Source organism: Kockiozyma suomiensis, assembly GCF_038497685.1.
Source record: "Kockiozyma suomiensis strain NRRL Y-17356 unplaced genomic scaffold V2V93scaffold_10, whole genome shotgun sequence".
In the NCBI taxonomy this organism is placed as follows: domain Eukaryota; kingdom Fungi; phylum Ascomycota; class Lipomycetes; order Lipomycetales; family Lipomycetaceae; genus Kockiozyma; species Kockiozyma suomiensis.
This window is the reverse complement of record NW_027117673.1, coordinates 19049-34737: the sequence shown is the minus strand read 5'-3', so window position 1 is coordinate 34737 and position 15689 is coordinate 19049. Positions and strand designations below refer to the sequence as shown.

At 44.9% G+C, this 15689-nt stretch overlaps 6 protein-coding genes across 6 annotated transcripts; 2 read left to right on the top strand and 4 right to left on the bottom strand.

Moving 5' to 3' along the window:
• Window positions 1-723: 723 nt before the first annotated feature.
• V2V93DRAFT_34851 (uncharacterized protein) lies at window positions 724-1179 on the bottom strand. Its single transcript, XM_066907928.1, has one exon. It carries the CDS (start codon window positions 1056-1058, stop codon window positions 804-806), a length of 255 nt encoding a protein of 84 aa, XP_066764587.1. The 5' UTR covers window positions 1059-1179; the 3' UTR covers window positions 724-803.
• A 121-nt stretch (window positions 1180-1300) lies between these two features.
• On the bottom strand, window positions 1301-2143 carry V2V93DRAFT_387306 (uncharacterized protein; the record flags this gene model as incomplete). Its single annotated transcript, XM_066912292.1, has 2 exons — window positions 1733-2143; window positions 1301-1674 (listed from the first exon to the last, which is right to left on the bottom strand). The coding sequence occupies exons 1-2, from the start codon at window positions 1971-1973 to the stop codon at window positions 1301-1303; spliced, it is 615 nt and encodes a 204-aa protein (XP_066764586.1). The 5' UTR covers window positions 1974-2143.
• A 1847-nt stretch (window positions 2144-3990) lies between these two features.
• V2V93DRAFT_326301 (flavin-binding monooxygenase) lies at window positions 3991-5726 on the bottom strand (the record flags this gene model as incomplete). Its single annotated transcript, XM_066907521.1, has 2 exons — window positions 3991-4630; window positions 4690-5726. The coding sequence occupies 2 exons, from the start codon at window positions 5724-5726 to the stop codon at window positions 3991-3993; spliced, it is 1677 nt and encodes a 558-aa protein (XP_066764585.1).
• A 1365-nt stretch (window positions 5727-7091) lies between these two features.
• Window positions 7092-10751, top strand: V2V93DRAFT_372252 (uncharacterized protein). Its single transcript, XM_066910701.1, has 5 exons — window positions 7092-8802; window positions 8862-9472; window positions 9540-9683; window positions 9740-10029; window positions 10117-10751. Exons 1-5 carry the CDS (start codon window positions 7389-7391, stop codon window positions 10274-10276), a joined length of 2619 nt encoding a protein of 872 aa, XP_066764584.1. The 5' UTR covers window positions 7092-7388; the 3' UTR covers window positions 10277-10751.
• On the bottom strand, window positions 10661-13036 carry V2V93DRAFT_34519 (uncharacterized protein). Its single transcript, XM_066907877.1, has 3 exons — window positions 12910-13036; window positions 12594-12853; window positions 10661-12530 (listed from the first exon to the last, which is right to left on the bottom strand). Exons 1-3 carry the CDS (start codon window positions 12941-12943, stop codon window positions 10860-10862), a joined length of 1965 nt encoding a protein of 654 aa, XP_066764583.1. The 5' UTR covers window positions 12944-13036; the 3' UTR covers window positions 10661-10859.
• A 242-nt stretch (window positions 13037-13278) lies between these two features.
• Window positions 13279-15105, top strand: V2V93DRAFT_372249 (aldehyde dehydrogenase). Its single transcript, XM_066910700.1, has 2 exons — window positions 13279-14280; window positions 14341-15105. Exons 1-2 carry the CDS (start codon window positions 13401-13403, stop codon window positions 14979-14981), a joined length of 1521 nt encoding a protein of 506 aa, XP_066764582.1. The 5' UTR covers window positions 13279-13400; the 3' UTR covers window positions 14982-15105.
• The last annotated feature ends 584 nt before the right edge of the window (window positions 15106-15689 follow it).

The following is a 15689-nucleotide window of genomic DNA, read 5'->3' as shown; positions in this document are numbered from 1 at the left end:
CACTGCATCTAGCGCCAGGATTCGGAAACCGAGACTTGTGCAAAAACAGTAAAGCGTTGCCAGATACACAACTTCTCCAACAGCTTTGTTTAAGACACTGTCAAGTTACAGTTTCACTTTGACGAAACTTACACGGAATGTATTATTGCAAGTTATTGATGAATCCGGAAAATAGTCTATAAAAGTAGTGTTTATGATAATTGGCTAGAACAACTACATACTGCGCCAAGATAGTCATCGTGCGCCAAGAATTTCCGATAAGCGGCTGTCGATTTAGTAGCTGATGATAAGCAAGCAGCAGCTTAAAAAATTCCCGGAATCAGATGCCAAATATGTTAATGTAGTAGCAGGTCTCGCTTTCATTTTATGTATGATAGATGCAAAATCGGCAAACTTCCAACAAATATCAAGCATATCCCGGACCCGCGCCCGTGCACTATTAAGTTGAGCTATGATAACAGACCTTACACATAATTTATAAGTATTGTTAGGGTTTACAATTTTTATCGCTAAGATTAGAAGAATAAAAAGAAGATTCTTGAATTTTGTAATCGCATCTATTAAAGAAAAGGAAATTTGTTGAGAAACAAAAAAAAGAAATCAGGGACTTCGTAAAACAGAAAACAAGCCCAGGAAAAGGCATCTTCAAAGTAGTCTACGCGACCTTTACCTCTATCCACGTTTGATGTGACGGCCGCTCGACATTCATCCGCCACAGAAGCTGGGCCACATGATACCACAACGACAGATGCCTCTGCAATCGCTATCACTTTTCAATCACCTCACTAACCACAGGCCGCTCGTTACGCTTGACCGAGTATCGGGGGAGCAGACAGAGCAGGTGCTTCCTTCTCGGATAGCTCTGATACTGACGTAGATGATTCTTCTTCTAACGATATTCTTTTGTCGTCAACTTTCTCTCCAGTAACATAAATATTTATTTCAATAAGACCTGACCCAGTCAGCTCTGCAAGCTGATCCTTCACCCATTTGAGTGAAGAACTCTCGCGAACCATCCAGTACAAGATTACATGCTGATAGATTCCTTTACGCTTCATTTCCAAAGCGTATGATAAAATGGCATAAGTCCAATACCTCTGGCAATCAGTAAGACCGTCTCATATCTCTGGATAGGAAATGAGTCACCATATGGACCCTCAATCCAAACACGGCAGGTGTCTACCTGGTTCTCTTTACTGACAACGCTAGTATGAAGTTCGTGAGTGAGTCCGGCGTGCTTTTTAGCAACAAAAATATAGTGTCCATCTCGGGTTTCAACAATAGAAAATGGATGAGACTCCTAGAAATTATGACGAAGCACATAAATAAACGCATATTGACCAGCCTTTGCTCTCCAACGAAGGGCAGGCTTTACAGCAACATATACGGCATCACCATGAGCAGTAATTTTGGCCTGATTACATGGACCAGCAATTGCAATTCGAACAATACGGACAAAAATATCAAAGGCCCAAACAGCAACAGTTGCATAAAAATAGTTCATATAGCCATGCTCTATAACATGGTGCCAAGCCGTACCGAAAAAACTGGCTGCGGCCAAAACATGGAAAACCAAAAAGATCTCATACCAGTAATGGCGAAGTGGATAGCAGGCTCCAATTATGATAACTCCCATTAATACAATTGCAACAATACCAAGGTAATTTGCGCGATCTTTAAGGATTTTTGTTCTATAGTACTCGGCGGGTGCCGTTATAAGTTCCCATGTTACCGTAAACATAAGCGTAAGTGCTAGAATGGACAGCAAGAATTATAAACGTGAATCGTCCAAGCCACTTGTGAAACACGTTGAAAGTATCAAACGACCAGCCAGTGAAAAACATAAGAGCATTTTTTCGTCCCCCGAACAAGAATAGAACTGGAAGTAGCGAAACTCCGAGGATACTTGCGCGGTCGCCGATAAAACGCGTAAACTCGATATTCTTGGTATAGAATAGCGTCTCAGGACCCATCCGTAGGCTATGAAGATAGTGACGGAAACCGAGCAGACAGTGAATTAAGAGCGGAAGCGGTTAGTGTGCGGCTGATTTTTTTGACATAAGCTAAAGATAGACAAAAAAGTACGTGCAGCAAAGAGAGCGATAACAAACAGTTTATAAGATTTAAAAAAGTTGGAGATTTAATAAAGTTGGAGATTAAAGTGCTATAAAAAAGGAATGAAAAGTAGTAGTATAATTTTTGTACATTAATGATGTAATCTCAGTGCGCGGAATGCAAGTTATAAAGTGATAGAGCGGCGAAATTAGAGTAACAGATCTGATCAAATTCTTTTGGCAAAAAAGCCAAATACAGAAATGAGTAAACAAAATTGAGTAACGGGATTATAAGCCACACAAAAGCAGAAATTTAAAGCAAATTCAGTAGAGTGCGAAGAATTCATAGTAATTTATTTGTAATTATTTATATACCAAAAATGGAAAAAGGCGAATGTCAAGATCGACGAAGCGCGCTGCGCTGCTGTACAAATCTCTCAAAAATGCATCATAAAGTGTGTAAGCAACGGACACTCTACAGCAATGCAGTAGCTCATCTACGCAACGCCACCTGGAAGGAAGCAAGAGCTCGCGTCAAAAAGGCAAGAAAGACAGCAGCAGGCATATAGGCGAGAACTATGCAGAGAAAGATGACAGCGAATGAGACGCGACTTGGCAATGCGTTGACAATGCGAATAACACGCCGGCTGCAGCAGTCAAGAAGCGACGCATTCGAGTTTTCCGAGGGCTGCAAGTTAAATAGAACAAGACGCGGGCATTGTTTGCTCATCTAGGGAGGTGTCGAGTAGTTAAGACGCTAGTAAGTTAGCCAGCAGAGCTGCGGATGGAATGTATACTAACATGAGCAGAGGAAGAGTTTGCGAACGCGCATTCGCATCTCAGCGAGAGTTGGATGGGCACGCGCAGGCGTTAGTAGGGTTAGCAGGGTTAGTATTATTAGCTGCATGATAAGGTTCAGAGATAACCGAACAGCAAGACGAAATTGAACCTTAAGGCTGATAAGCTTGCTTCATTTTTGCTATCAAACTCGATCTATCAAAATTACCAAAACGCCTCCAGATGACAACGACTATCAATGTTGACAGAGGGTCCTATGATCTGTATGGCAATAGCGCATGCGTTTTACAGAACAATTCACCGATGAATTACAGTTGTTTACTAACTCGTAGTCTCGTAATTCTACAGTGAAAGCAACGTATACATATAAGATTGAAAGTCATGAAACAACAAAAGCCGTAGGGGCGCGGTTTTTTCGATTTCTCAAAGGTGCGTTGTGAAAATTAGGACAAATCGTTTGGAAGTCTAAGTCATAAGCTGCTCTTTTTCAACGCTGTGGGCTAGCGGATTTGAGCTTGATAGCTGGTTCTTTGGAAAACATGAACTTAACAGGGATGTTCGTTTGCATAAACCTCTCTACAATGGTGCCGCCGATGTCATTTTGGGTACACGCTGGAAAGGTTAGTTTCCTTTTTTTAAGGCAAATCAACTAAGGCGAACAAATGGATATGAAAACCGCTTGAGACGAAAGAGGATTCTCTCTTCTGTTTTCTTCTCTCTTCCTTCTTTGTCCATTGTTTGTGCTTCTACCTTGCAGAAGGCAAAAGTCACGCGAACCTTAATAAAGCTTTCCAACTCAGAACTCCCATATCAGCAGATTTGCCTTGATCATTTGGTGCAAACAGCAGACTGCACCCGCTATTGGCTAGCAAGAGAACTGGAGAGAACCATTGAAAGATGCCAAAAAATTTTGTTCATCAAGACTGAATTTATGAAGTATTTACGCCCTTGGAGAATTGGAATCCTGTTACAAACAACGTCTAGTTGCATGAATTTGTTGTAATGTGTATTTCAGTGATTGAACAAAAGTTGAGTAGACCGCAAGTCAAATGAGTACATGCAACCAACATATTTTAATTTGAGCGTGGAAATTTCCACCAATACAAAGGACTTAAGCTAAATAAAACATCACCAAAGCCTAGTGTACAGAATCCTTCTTCGCTTCTGGTGCTGTATAATTCAATGCAGGATCAATCTTGGATGTATCTTCATTGGTGACGTGAGAATTTAAATCATGCACAATCGCCTCTGCAACAGAACGGCCATTTCCGAGATAATCAAATCTATTTCCGTAGTATGTAAAATTCCAATCCTCGTAACGCGGGACGGCGAGCGCCTCACGGTAGTGCAATGTAGAACCAGGCCATAACGCGGTGACCTTATTCTCAGAGGAGCCTGCCTTGTACCAGGACTTGCATTCATCAGTCCAGATTGTCGTGTTCATAAATTCATCTTTATGCTCATTAAATTCCTTGACAGCATCCGCCCGAACATCAAAAGTCTTAATATTCTCCTTCTGATAACGTGAGATGATGTCAATCATATAGTTGACCTCGATCTCGATAGATAGCAATACCGGTCCATTGCCAATTGGACAGTTCGGACCAAGACTCACAAAGTAATTGGGAAAACCAGACGCTGCGATGCCAAGGTATGCCTGAGGGTTTCCTTCCCATACTTGGGCAAGGGATTCTCCATTCCTGCCGATGATCGGGAAACGAGGTTTGAACGAGGTATCAAATCCAGTGGCCATGATCAACACATCTACCTCGTGTTCACTATGATTTTTGTTAGAAACAAAGTGTTAGACAACAGGTCTAGAAGTCATAGAACTCACCTTCCGCTGAGAACCTTGCAGCCCTTCTCCGTGACTTCGCTGACCATCGAGAAGACAACTTCAACCTTTGGATCGGTGAGAGATTCGAGATAGTTGCGGCCAGGCGTAATGCGTCGGCATCCGACGGACCAGGACGGAATAAGCTTCTCGGCCAGCTCGGGGTCTCCCAGCTTACGAGTCATCTCGGTACGCATAAACTCGCGAGCACCAAGCTGCTGCTGAGAGTCGCGGAAAAAGGTCTCAAACTGGCCATTCAAATAATTCTCAGTTTCGCGGCGTATTTCAAGAAGTTCCTCGGGGTGTTCCCAGAATCGCTTCTTGTCTTCGTCGCTGTAAACTTTGTATTCCATTCCGATTGGAGGAGAGACCCATGTCGGCTCCATAATGAATGTGGTTAGCTTGCTGACAACCGGCAGAATTGTCGGCAACACCTGAATGGCAGACGATCCGTTGCCAACGAGGCCGACACTCTTTCCAGTAAGGTCCTCAGACTCATCCCAGTTTGCCGTGTGTAAGAGCTTTCCCTTAAATGAATTCAAGCCGGGAATCGGAGGGTAACGCCATGCGTTGAGGATTCCGCTGGCATTGACAAGAATATGGCACCAATCCGTGATGATTTCACCGCTCGCAATATCCTTGATCTGAACTGTCCATGTCGCGCTCTGTTCGTCCCACGTTGCAGCGGACACTTGGTGTTGGAGCTTGATGTATTTGTTCAAATCATACTTATCTGCGAAGTGCTTGAAATATCCGTAAATTTCCTTGGACGATGCGTAAGAAGACGACCACTCCGGATAGGGCTCAAAGGAATATATGTACGAATGCGCCGGAACATCGCATGCGCAGCCGGGATAGCGATTCTCCCACCAGGTACCAGAGATGCCCGCGTTTTTCTCGTAAACTGTAAGATCGAAGTCGGCGAAATGACGCTGGATCTTATAGGCGTAATATAAACCGGAGGCACCGGCGCCAATACAGATCGTCTTCAACCGGCGCTGCGGTGTGTTGATGGGGTGCACAAACTTGCTTGCCGTCATGTTGCGCAATGAGTATGTTAAACAACTGCGTTGTCTGAGCCATAAGGGATGGGGTCCTGACGGCAAGATATAGCATGCAAGCCGGTCATCGATTTGGCAGCATTCACGCCTGCCCCTTGGCGTGCACGCCAGACAAACGAATTGCGGGGAGAAACCATCTGCCTAAGATGCGCCCGAATAAACAAAGCGTGAACCGCTGCATTCTGCTGTAGTCACCAAATGATTTGCAATGAGTTGCCGAGCAGGATGACTGTCATTTTTCTTCGTCAGAAAATTGCGCTGGCTGTATTGGTGTTAAGCTTTAGATTAAACTTAAATCGGTACGGCTCGCTGCTGCTGCCGAGCGCCAGCGATCAACAGTCAACACTGTGTCGATTCAAATACCCCTCCTCGGATGTGGGCGTCGCATTCACAGCATCGTTCTTTTTGGCACCCCTCAGCTGCAAAGTCCAATGTATAAGATCTGGCAAGCTAAGTTATGACAGGGAATCGCAGCCTGATCTCATACTCCGTCTTCGGCCGCAGTGTGCCAGAGTCAGCAATAAAAAGGCACATATCGAACGATACAAATCCATATAATTCCTCTTGGTCATGAGAATTGGCAAAAGCCACTTCAGAAGGACAAATTTAGCTTGGAATTATCTTGAGTTGGATTACTTGGGTGTTCATAGGACTCCAAGAAACGTTATATAAGTTTGTATCAGGGCCACTATAGCCTGTATAACAAGTCTGTCATAACCGTGTTGTTGCATATAGACTTCAAATATGACTTATCATCATCATCAGCATAGGCAAGCGTGATGCTACGCTGAATCTGAAGAGCCTCGAGGGAAAGTGTGCTTTGGATAAGCTTCTTGCGGATGCAGACGTCGTTTTGGACGGCTACTGCCCAGGGGCGCTTGCTAGTTTAGAATATTCCAAGGAATATATACACCATACTGGAATGCGTCGGGGCAAAGGGAATCGTCTACATCCACGAGAGCTGCTACGGTTGGAAGGGTTCTTTTGTGAATCATCGTGGATGGCAGCAGACCAGCAACTGCGTATGTTCTTGCGTCCGATGTTACCAGTGGCAAACAATTGGATTTAAACCCTTCTGGATGGACCGCCAGGGGAGGAAATGTCTTTCTTGGGTCCCGCTGCGAAGTTCGGTGTCACAGAGCTAAAGTACGATAATGGATTGTGCTTGTTGAACTCGGACGAGCCAGTGTGGCCAGATCCGACTTAAGAATAGCGGAAAAAGAGTATAGGCGAAAAGAGTCGGTCTACTCCAACACTTTTTTAAGGTTTAAGCAGGAACAAGCCGGACGATTCCCACTTTGATTGTTGGAGTCCCGACGCACCCTAATCTTGTAGTACAGTAGAATTAAGATTAAATGCTATGTATGTTTGATCCAACGTTGTGTGCAGTCTTAGTGCATGGGGGATGATTCAATTTCGTAAAAGTTATCTTTTTCCGCCGAACCGCAGTCATGCTTTTCTGACGCGACACGAGCGCGTGTTACGAAGCCAAACCGTCACTCCGCGGACGACGGCAGTTTCCATGATCCGTTTGGCCCACCGACTCCGATCATGAAACCAATGACACATGCATTTTGCGAGCATCTTATATGTCTCGTCGACAGCTGAGCAGAACTAGTAGTAGCAGCTAGCAGATTTGTTATGGCTTGCTGCGCAATCTCAGCGTATGTGATCGTACGGCTTCTTCAAATACATAGTCGAATTTCAACCTCTTGTGCTCTTTACAGCAACGACTCGCCCGTGGCCACCACCTACGCCATCAGAAATGCCGATGCTTTCGAAACTTCCAGTCTTGGTGATAAGAGCTCCGTTGACGACGGCAGCAGAAGCAGCTCTTCGCTGCGACTACGAATATCGGGAATGGATTGCGCGTCTTGTTCCGCTGATATCCAAAAGCAGCTTCAGTCTATCCGCGGTGTATATCGTGCAAGCGTGTCCGCGGTCACTGGAAGAGGAGTTGTCGTGTTCGACCCAAGTCTCATCACATCAACATTTTTGATCCGTGGAGTCAACAAGATGGGATATCCAGCGGAAGAGATGCCAGACTCGGAGAATTGGAGTCAATCTTTCCTGAAAGCTGATCAAGAAAGGAGTTTTAAGATCCGCAATTGGCAGTGGGCTTTTTACGGTTCGATAGTTGTCGCCGGTCCTGTCGTGGCGATTGCGAATACGCCGGATTTTCTTCTCAGTGACCATTGGAGTGCGGCCAGTAGGGCGAACACGATTACGCTATTATCATTAATATCGGCTATCTATTTTGGACGTCAACTGCATGTCGAAGCGGTTGAAGCTCTGTTTTCTGGCCGCAGGGATATGTCTGTACTATCATCACTTGGAATCATGCTGGCCCTTTTAAAATCGATTTTATTGTCAGACAAATATGCGACCGACTTGTTAAGTTCTGCGAATCCCGGAGTGGCGTTGCTGACCAGTGTCGTCCTTGGAGGACGAGTCATCCGGGCTTTCGTATCGCGACAATCCTCTGCCTCTCTTGCGCATTTGATTTCCGATCTTCCGTCAAACGCCAGAATTTTCGCTCGTTCTTCCTTGACCCAGGCAGAGCAGGAAATTAGTGTTCCTGTTCATCTACTGGAAGTCAGCGATGAGATAGCTCTTCACCCGTGTCAAATTGCACCTGCCGATGGTGTGGTTGTACACGGAACGACGCTGGTTACAGAGACACACATCACTGGCGAACTCACATCCGTCCTCAAAGCGCCGGGCGATAGCATATACTGTGGTTCCAAAAACACCGGCACCGATCTTGTTCGCATCCGTGCGACACAAGTCGGCGCAGACACATGGTTGGAGCAGACTATACGTTGTGCTACCGAGGCTGATCTCAAGAAGGCTACAATTCAGAACTCAGCTGAAATTGCGTCCAAGAAGTTTGTAGATTTTATTCTATTGACTGCGACCGTTATGTTCTTTTATTGGAAATGCAGGATGCAATTCTCGTGGCTTGAGACATTAAATAGATGCACTTCGATATTTCTTTGTGCTTGTCCGTGTGCTTTAGGGCTAGCTACTCCGACGTGTATGATGATCAGTATTGGTATGCATACTACCTAAATCCCCGTTCTGATTTATTCTAACAATCTTGTCTATGTATAGCGATTGCATCGCGGTCGAAGATTCTTCTGCGTGGAGGTGCCGCATCCCTTGAAGCCGCATCAAAAGTCAAGGCTATCCTATTTGATAAAACCGGAACTCTCACGGCAGGACATATGACTTGCGAAAATTTTGATATATACGGAAAATGGAAAGAGTCACCGCAAATGATACGGCTGTGGTGGCAAATCATCTCGCTGACTGAACAGTCGGCGACGCACCATCAGATTGCACAATCAATTGTCGCAGAGGCTGATAAACAATTGCAGCATGCGAGTCGAGCAGATGGTGATGCTAGTATTGACATCAATATATTAGCGTCAACCTCCATTCCGGGATTGGGAGTACAGGCATCTGTCTCGATTTGCAAACCTGGAGAAAAGGGGACCGTGAGTGAAGTGAATATTGGGAGTCTGCGGTATGTCAAAGAGATGAACATGGGAATTGGACCTATAGTAGATCTTCCTACTTCAAATAAGACGGTAGGCAACACTTACGTGTTTATTGCTATCGATTCTATCCTGGCAGGATGGATTTCGCTATCAGATACGATTCGAAATGATGCTCAATCCGTGATTCACGCTCTGCAGTGCGACGGTTTTCAAGTTGGACTTGTATGTCTACGATATATACTTCCCTACTATTAGAGGGTTAATTTGCTAATTATTATTTTTTGCACAGATCACTGGTGACAATGATTCCGCTGCGAAAACAGTCGCAGCACATGTTGGAATTCCAACCGAGTGGGTGTGGTCAGGACTGCTACCCATGGACAAGGCAAACATGATTACCCGACTGCAAAGAGATATAGGCCCTATAGCAATGGTACTATGCCCCAATTATCTAGTATTTTCTGAACTATATGCTAACTTCATCGCTAGGTCGGTGACAATATCAATGATGTTGCCGCATTGACATTGTCTGATGTCAGCATAGCGGTAACAAGTGATTCTTCCTGCGCTACAGCTGCAGCTGCGGATGCTCTACTCTTGAACGGTGTCGACAAATCATCACCTCCATTTGACTTTTTCAAAATACCATATTTGTTCAAGCTGGCTACAATGACAAACAAAAAGATCAGGCAGAACATCATTTGGGCAATCATCTATAATACTATTGCATTGTCTCTTGCGACTGGCTTGTGGGAAACATATGGAGTCAGTCTTACACCGTAAGTATAACTCCAGTTGCTAGCCATTTGTGCTTAAGATGCTTTTAAATTTTTTTCAAGATATCAGAACGCTAACTGTAAGTTCAGCACGTATGCCGCTTTTGGAATGAGTTTCAGCAGTTCATTCGTGCTGCTCAATAGCATGGACCTGGAACGATGGAGCTCAGAGACATTGACAGCAAAAGGGAACAAAGTAAGAGACTCTATGTTTCTCCGAAATACTATAAATATGGTTCCACCATGTTGAACAACAGCCAATATGTGCAGACTATTTATCGTTTGTGGCAGCAGTCTTTTGCAATCTTTCCACTCTCACCTGCATTCAAATCTCATCTGTACTCATTTCATTATAGTATTTGAAATACATACCTTACTGCAGGTCCTGATAGCTTCGTTTAATTTAAAAATCGATGATGCGTTGTGTAGTTGCTAACTTCCTCGTGTGATTTTTAAAGCAAAGTTTAGGTTTTTGTAGGGTTTTATTTTGTAGGGTTTTCCCCAAGTCAAGGATCGAACAGGATATTACCAAACGAAGAATTAGAAGTGATATTATAATGAAGTTAGTTTTACTTGATGTACGATCACTCAGCTTGGCAACCCGAAAATGCTTGAAGCATTAATTTAAACATTCAAAATCTGGGTAAATATAAATATAGGCTAGAGAAGAACATTTGAGGTGTCTGTGCATCCAATTAAGTTCCGCAAACATCAGAATGGCAGACAAAAGAAAACGAACAAGCCGCACGCCGAACTTCAGGCAGAATTTAATAAATGTATAAGTTAGTTGTTCAAAAAAATCCTTTTGTAACTAAAAAAAAACATGTTCACGACTACAGAGAGCTATTTTTCGCCAAAACGAGATGCACTTGGGTACGCCCTTCAACAAAAACATCAATTTTAGCCGATCCATCACTTCCTGCGACCACTGCTCTCTTCCCATTGTTATCAAATGAATATGACTTGCCGGGAATAAGTCTCGACACTGATATACCAAATATTCCCGGGTCTTTTGAAGGATAAAACACCAAATCAAGATCTTTTGAAGTATGAGACCTGGCTTTAGCAACCAGGACTCCCGGGTATGGAGCCTGCGTGAGTATAGGGCCTGCAAGCGTCGTGTTACTAGGTCCCTTTGCTATAAGATTCTTCCAGTCGCTATTTCTTAATAACTGTCCGCGCACCATGCAGCTGTTTGAGGAATTCGACACCCCTTTTAATCGCATTGAACCAGTAGGCATGGTTTCGAATCCAATTTTCTCGTTAAGGATTTTAATAGCCGCTTTGCGAACATCCTCGTCACCAAATTCGCCAGCCACAAATGATAGGATCCCGAATATATTATATTCATTGGTTTTGTAATTTCCCGCGTCCAGTTTGTCTGCGCCAACGAGACCAACAAGTTCTAGTCCGCCAGTGACAGGGTCAAATCTGACACTCTCAGTACGGAAAATGGCCCACATGCGGCGCGCAATGTGATCAAGATGGCCACGGCAAAACAAGGCATTGACGAGATCACCTAGAGCACCACATAGTCCTGGGAGGGTGAAGCCTGTGAGTTCCGATCGGATTGGTAAAATGCTTCCATCTTCTTCAGTGAAATTGACAGTTAATGAATCCTCCAATGGGCCAATGACATCTTTAACGTAGTTTGTATCAAAAAATCGATCGTAGATTACTTCACCAATCAAGCCTTGAAAGTTGCAAGGAGTATAAATCCAGTTTGGTTCGCATGGGAAGAAACAGTATGGATTCGATTTCCACTGGCGCGCCAGAGACTCGGCAATTGAATGAATGCTATGCGGATACTCGATATTATTGGTTATCTTAAACTTGAGAGCACCTGGCTTGGCATATCGAGTGTCACCGGTATTGGCGGTGTATAACATCAAGCCTTGAAGGAAAAAGCCGGAAACCATAATGTTGTCTTTTTTGATTGGATCATAGTCCGTGCTGAATTTTCCCCAAAGAGTTTCCCATTTCCAGAAATTGTTGACTTTAGGCAGAAGCGCTTTTTCAATGAGATTTCTCAAGGCCTGTGAGACATAAGCGTGACAGTTTGGTGCATAGATACCCTGATAGGCGCTGAGGCAGTACATCGACTCGTAGATCTGGTAGCGTAAGGCTGATGTCTGGAATTGATCAATAATATTGAAATCAGTCCAATCATCCGGGCCACGGTTCGCCTGATCTATCAGATACTGTACTTTCCGTAGCTCACATAGTGTCAACTCACGGTCTGATTCTGGTGGAGCCGGTACTGCTCGTTTGTCGATGTCGTTTAAGGCAGAAGGGATGAACGTGTTGCGAGCATGTCGTCGTTCCGTGCGCTTTTTGCGGTCATTAGCAGAAAATCGATTGAGATATCCCAGTAGCGACGCGAGAAGACAAATGCTGATATAGCCGGAATATTCAAACACGGTTTCCCCAGCCGTGAAATATGCGCCAATGGTAGACAAGATCCACAAAGTTACTGGCATCAGAATTGCGCCTGCGCCAAACCACTAAGAGTGCATCAATCAGCTCAGGTGATCCGCCAAAATCAAATAAAATTCGAACAAACGCACAGCAAATAGAGACAGAGGAACCAGAACGACGGTGAGCACAAGAAGTAGCACCGCGCTGAGCGTGCCGCTTGCGATATATCCGGCGCCGGGAAATAATAGCCCAAGAATGGCTGATCGCACGGCAGGTGTGAATTCAATACGAGTTTGATAAAAGCCTGTCACGCCAATAGTCGCCAAACTTAACCAGGTCATAAGCGTGACATTCTGGTGGAACTTCCGAACCGCGCCCTTGCCAACATGTTCAGGAATGATCTCCTTCGCTGCAAGTAGTATGTGTTAGATCTGATTACGCACAAAAGACACAAACCAGACATACTATACGCCTCAGACTCTTTATTGTAGGTCGCCATAATCCGAGTGCAGGTTCGGCAGCATAGGTCATTATGTATAATATATAGTCCACCACATTGACAAGCACAGGCATAAATGTCAGTCTAGCCTGTGTCAGCAAATAGTGACAATGGTTCGGAGTCCGGAACACCGAGGTTCCGTTGGCACTCACCCCACAGAGAGCGAACGAGAGGCCGGCCACTTGGAATGGTGGGGAAGCTACGTCAGATTTTTCTGACGCGCACCGCGGGACTTCCCAAGAGCCAGCCCCACGCTGGTCGCCGCACGCCAAGCGGCAAAGTACCCCACACATACATATTAACTCATCCCGTCCACTTAGTTCACAAAGCAATGACGGTCACTTACACGACACCCGAGCAACTCGCCGCAAGCCTTTCTACCTTGCGCACGACTTTCCTCTCCGGAAAAACCAAGAACGTCGCATGGCGCAAATGGCAGCTGAAGCAGGTGTGGTGGATGGTTCACGACAACGAAGATGCCATCGTCAAGGCCCTTCATCAGGACCTTAACCGTCACCGATTTGAGTCCTATGCCTCGGATATTCTTGGCATCAAGTCAGACATCATTGATCAACTCAGAAATGTTGAGAAGTGGGCCAAGGACAGCGTACCGGAGGACGCTGGGTTCATTTTCGGTACCTTGGGAAAGGCACGCGTTCGCAAGGAGCCGCTTGGAGTCGCGCTCATCATCGGCGCATGGAACTTTCCCTTGTTACTTCTGATTCAGCCCTTGCTAGCAGCTATCTCTGCCGGTAACTGCGTGCTTCTCAAGCCGTCAGAGCTTGCGGTAGCCTGTGAGACCCTACTCGTGGACCTCGTACCCAAATATCTTGACCAGGACGCAATCCAAATTGTCACTGCTGGGCCAAATGAGATGCCTGAGATCCTCAAGCAAAAATACGACCACATTTTCTTTACCGGCTCTAATAAGATTGCCCGCTTCATCACCGCCGCGGCGGCGAAGCATCTCACTCCTACCGTGCTTGAGCTCGGAGGCCAAGGGCCCGCGATAGTCACCAAGCAAGCAAACGTCGATCTCGCCGCCAAACGTATCGCGTACGCTAAGTTTCTCAACGCGGGCCAGATCTGTTTGTCGGTGAACCATGTCTTTGTTGATCCCGCCGTTTATGACCAGTTTATCAAAGCCGTGAGCAAGTGGAACGAGAAGTTTCTTGGTGAAGGGAAGGGTGAGATCTGCCAGATTATCAACGATCGCAATTATTCGCGTCTGGAAAAGATGCTCAATGCGACTCAAGGCAAAATCGTATACGGCCGCAAGGGGAAACCTGCAGAACGTCTATTTTATCCCACGGTTGTTGACGATGTTACAATGACAGGTAACCATCTATCCTCTACTGCGGCGCTTTAATACTCAGAGAGCTAACAATACGTGCCAGACCCGCTGCTATCTGAAGAGCTGTTTGGTCCTATTCTCCCTGTTGTTAAGGCCGATTACAAATCAGCGTATAACACAATCCGAAATATGGACTATCCTCTCGCAATCTACATATTTTCATCCTCGCAAGCAGAAATCGACGAGATTATGGCCAACACAAATTCTGGTGGTGTCACGATCAACGATGTGTTAATGCATGCTGGTGTGCACGGTGCTCCCTTTGGAGGCGTCGGCGAGTCTGGATACGGATACTATCACGGGATTCATGGTTTCAACGCCTTCACGCACACTCGTGTCGTCGTTGGTCCCCCAACATGGCTGGATAAAGTAATGAGCTTCCGCTACCCGCCTTTCAGTGTCAAGCATATCCCTAAAATCGAGGTCAAAAATAAGATCGGATTCAAGCGGGGCGAGACAATGGCCGACCAAAAAGTAAGAACATCATCTGGACTAATTTCTGGACTGTTTGTCAAAACGATACTATCGATCGCAATTTTACTGACCGGGCTCTTTTTGTTTGTCGGGAATGAACTCAAAGCCTCAATCACAAACATCTACTCGACATACTCGACCAAGTATCTCATACCACTGCTCGTCAGTCTCTCAATCGATCCAGCGCAGTTTGGCCTGCTTAAGTCATGATTCTCAGAGTTGGCTGCTCACGACGTTCGTGCTAGTATATAGCGAATTGGAGCCCTGTACTGGTGGGTTAGCATAAATATACCATCATTTATTATATGTTGATTGAATTTTGTTTTTGTGTACTACTGAGTGCTGTAATGGCCAAAGACTTGACTCGCCATCCTGCTCAACCGCCCATTATTTCATCAATATAATTGCACTAAGAAGTCAAATTTTCCCAACCCTTTCCAAAACAAGCAAATCCATGTAACCGCATCCAATGTAAATTGCTTATAACTCTAATTTTGAGTTAAGAAATAAGCTGCATAGCTGAACTCTAAAGCGCTCAACACATCGAAACAAAATTATTCCCTTTTGCACACCACTCATTTTGTTTGGAAACTTCATTATTCGGGGTGCGAAATCACATTTTTTTCTTGACAAATTATTTTATCCGTTCTTTTGAGGCAATTGCTATCCAATATAAAGTATGCACCTCCGACCATTCTTCATCGGCCTATTTGAATCGTACTCTGGGCTTATTCTTACTACAACCGGATCTATACTATACATATCAGCTTAAAAAATCAAAGCAACTGGTTGATTGTTGTCAGGGCTATTCAAACGAGCTTTACCGAAGGTCGAGCTCATTAAAAATGCTGAGTGCATTAGACACTTTGTCTTGTTCAATAGGCGAACTTTAAGACGAATTTTTTCCGAAGCGTACAT

Excerpts from the sequence above, each read along its gene's own strand:
- V2V93DRAFT_34519 (XM_066907877.1), bottom strand. The coding sequence starts at position 12,943 with ATGGCGACCTACAATAAAGAGTCTGAGGCGTATA. Across the intron at positions 12,854-12,909 it reads TAAAGAGTCTGAGGCGTATA|CGAAGGAGATCATTCCTGAA; the intron begins GTATGTCTGGTT and ends TACTACTTGCAG. Across the intron at positions 12,531-12,593 it reads TTCCTCTGTCTCTATTTGCT|TGGTTTGGCGCAGGCGCAAT; the intron begins GTGCGTTTGTTC and ends ATGCACTCTTAG.
- V2V93DRAFT_372249 (XM_066910700.1), top strand. The coding sequence starts at position 13,401 with ATGGTTCACGACAACGAAGATGCCATCGTCAAGGCCCTTCATCAGGAC. Across the intron at positions 14,281-14,340 it reads TGACGATGTTACAATGACAG|ACCCGCTGCTATCTGAAGAG; the intron begins GTAACCATCTAT and ends AATACGTGCCAG.
- V2V93DRAFT_34851 (XM_066907928.1), bottom strand. The coding sequence starts at position 1,058 with ATGAAGCGTAAAGGAATCTATCAGCATGTAATCTTGTACTGGATGGTT.
- V2V93DRAFT_372252 (XM_066910701.1), top strand. The coding sequence starts at position 7,389 with ATGGCTTGCTGCGCAATCTCAGCGTATGTGATCGTACGGCTTCTTCAA. Across the intron at positions 9,473-9,539 it reads ACGGTTTTCAAGTTGGACTT|ATCACTGGTGACAATGATTC; the intron begins GTATGTCTACGA and ends TTTTTTGCACAG. Across the intron at positions 9,684-9,739 it reads ATATAGGCCCTATAGCAATG|GTCGGTGACAATATCAATGA; the intron begins GTACTATGCCCC and ends CTTCATCGCTAG.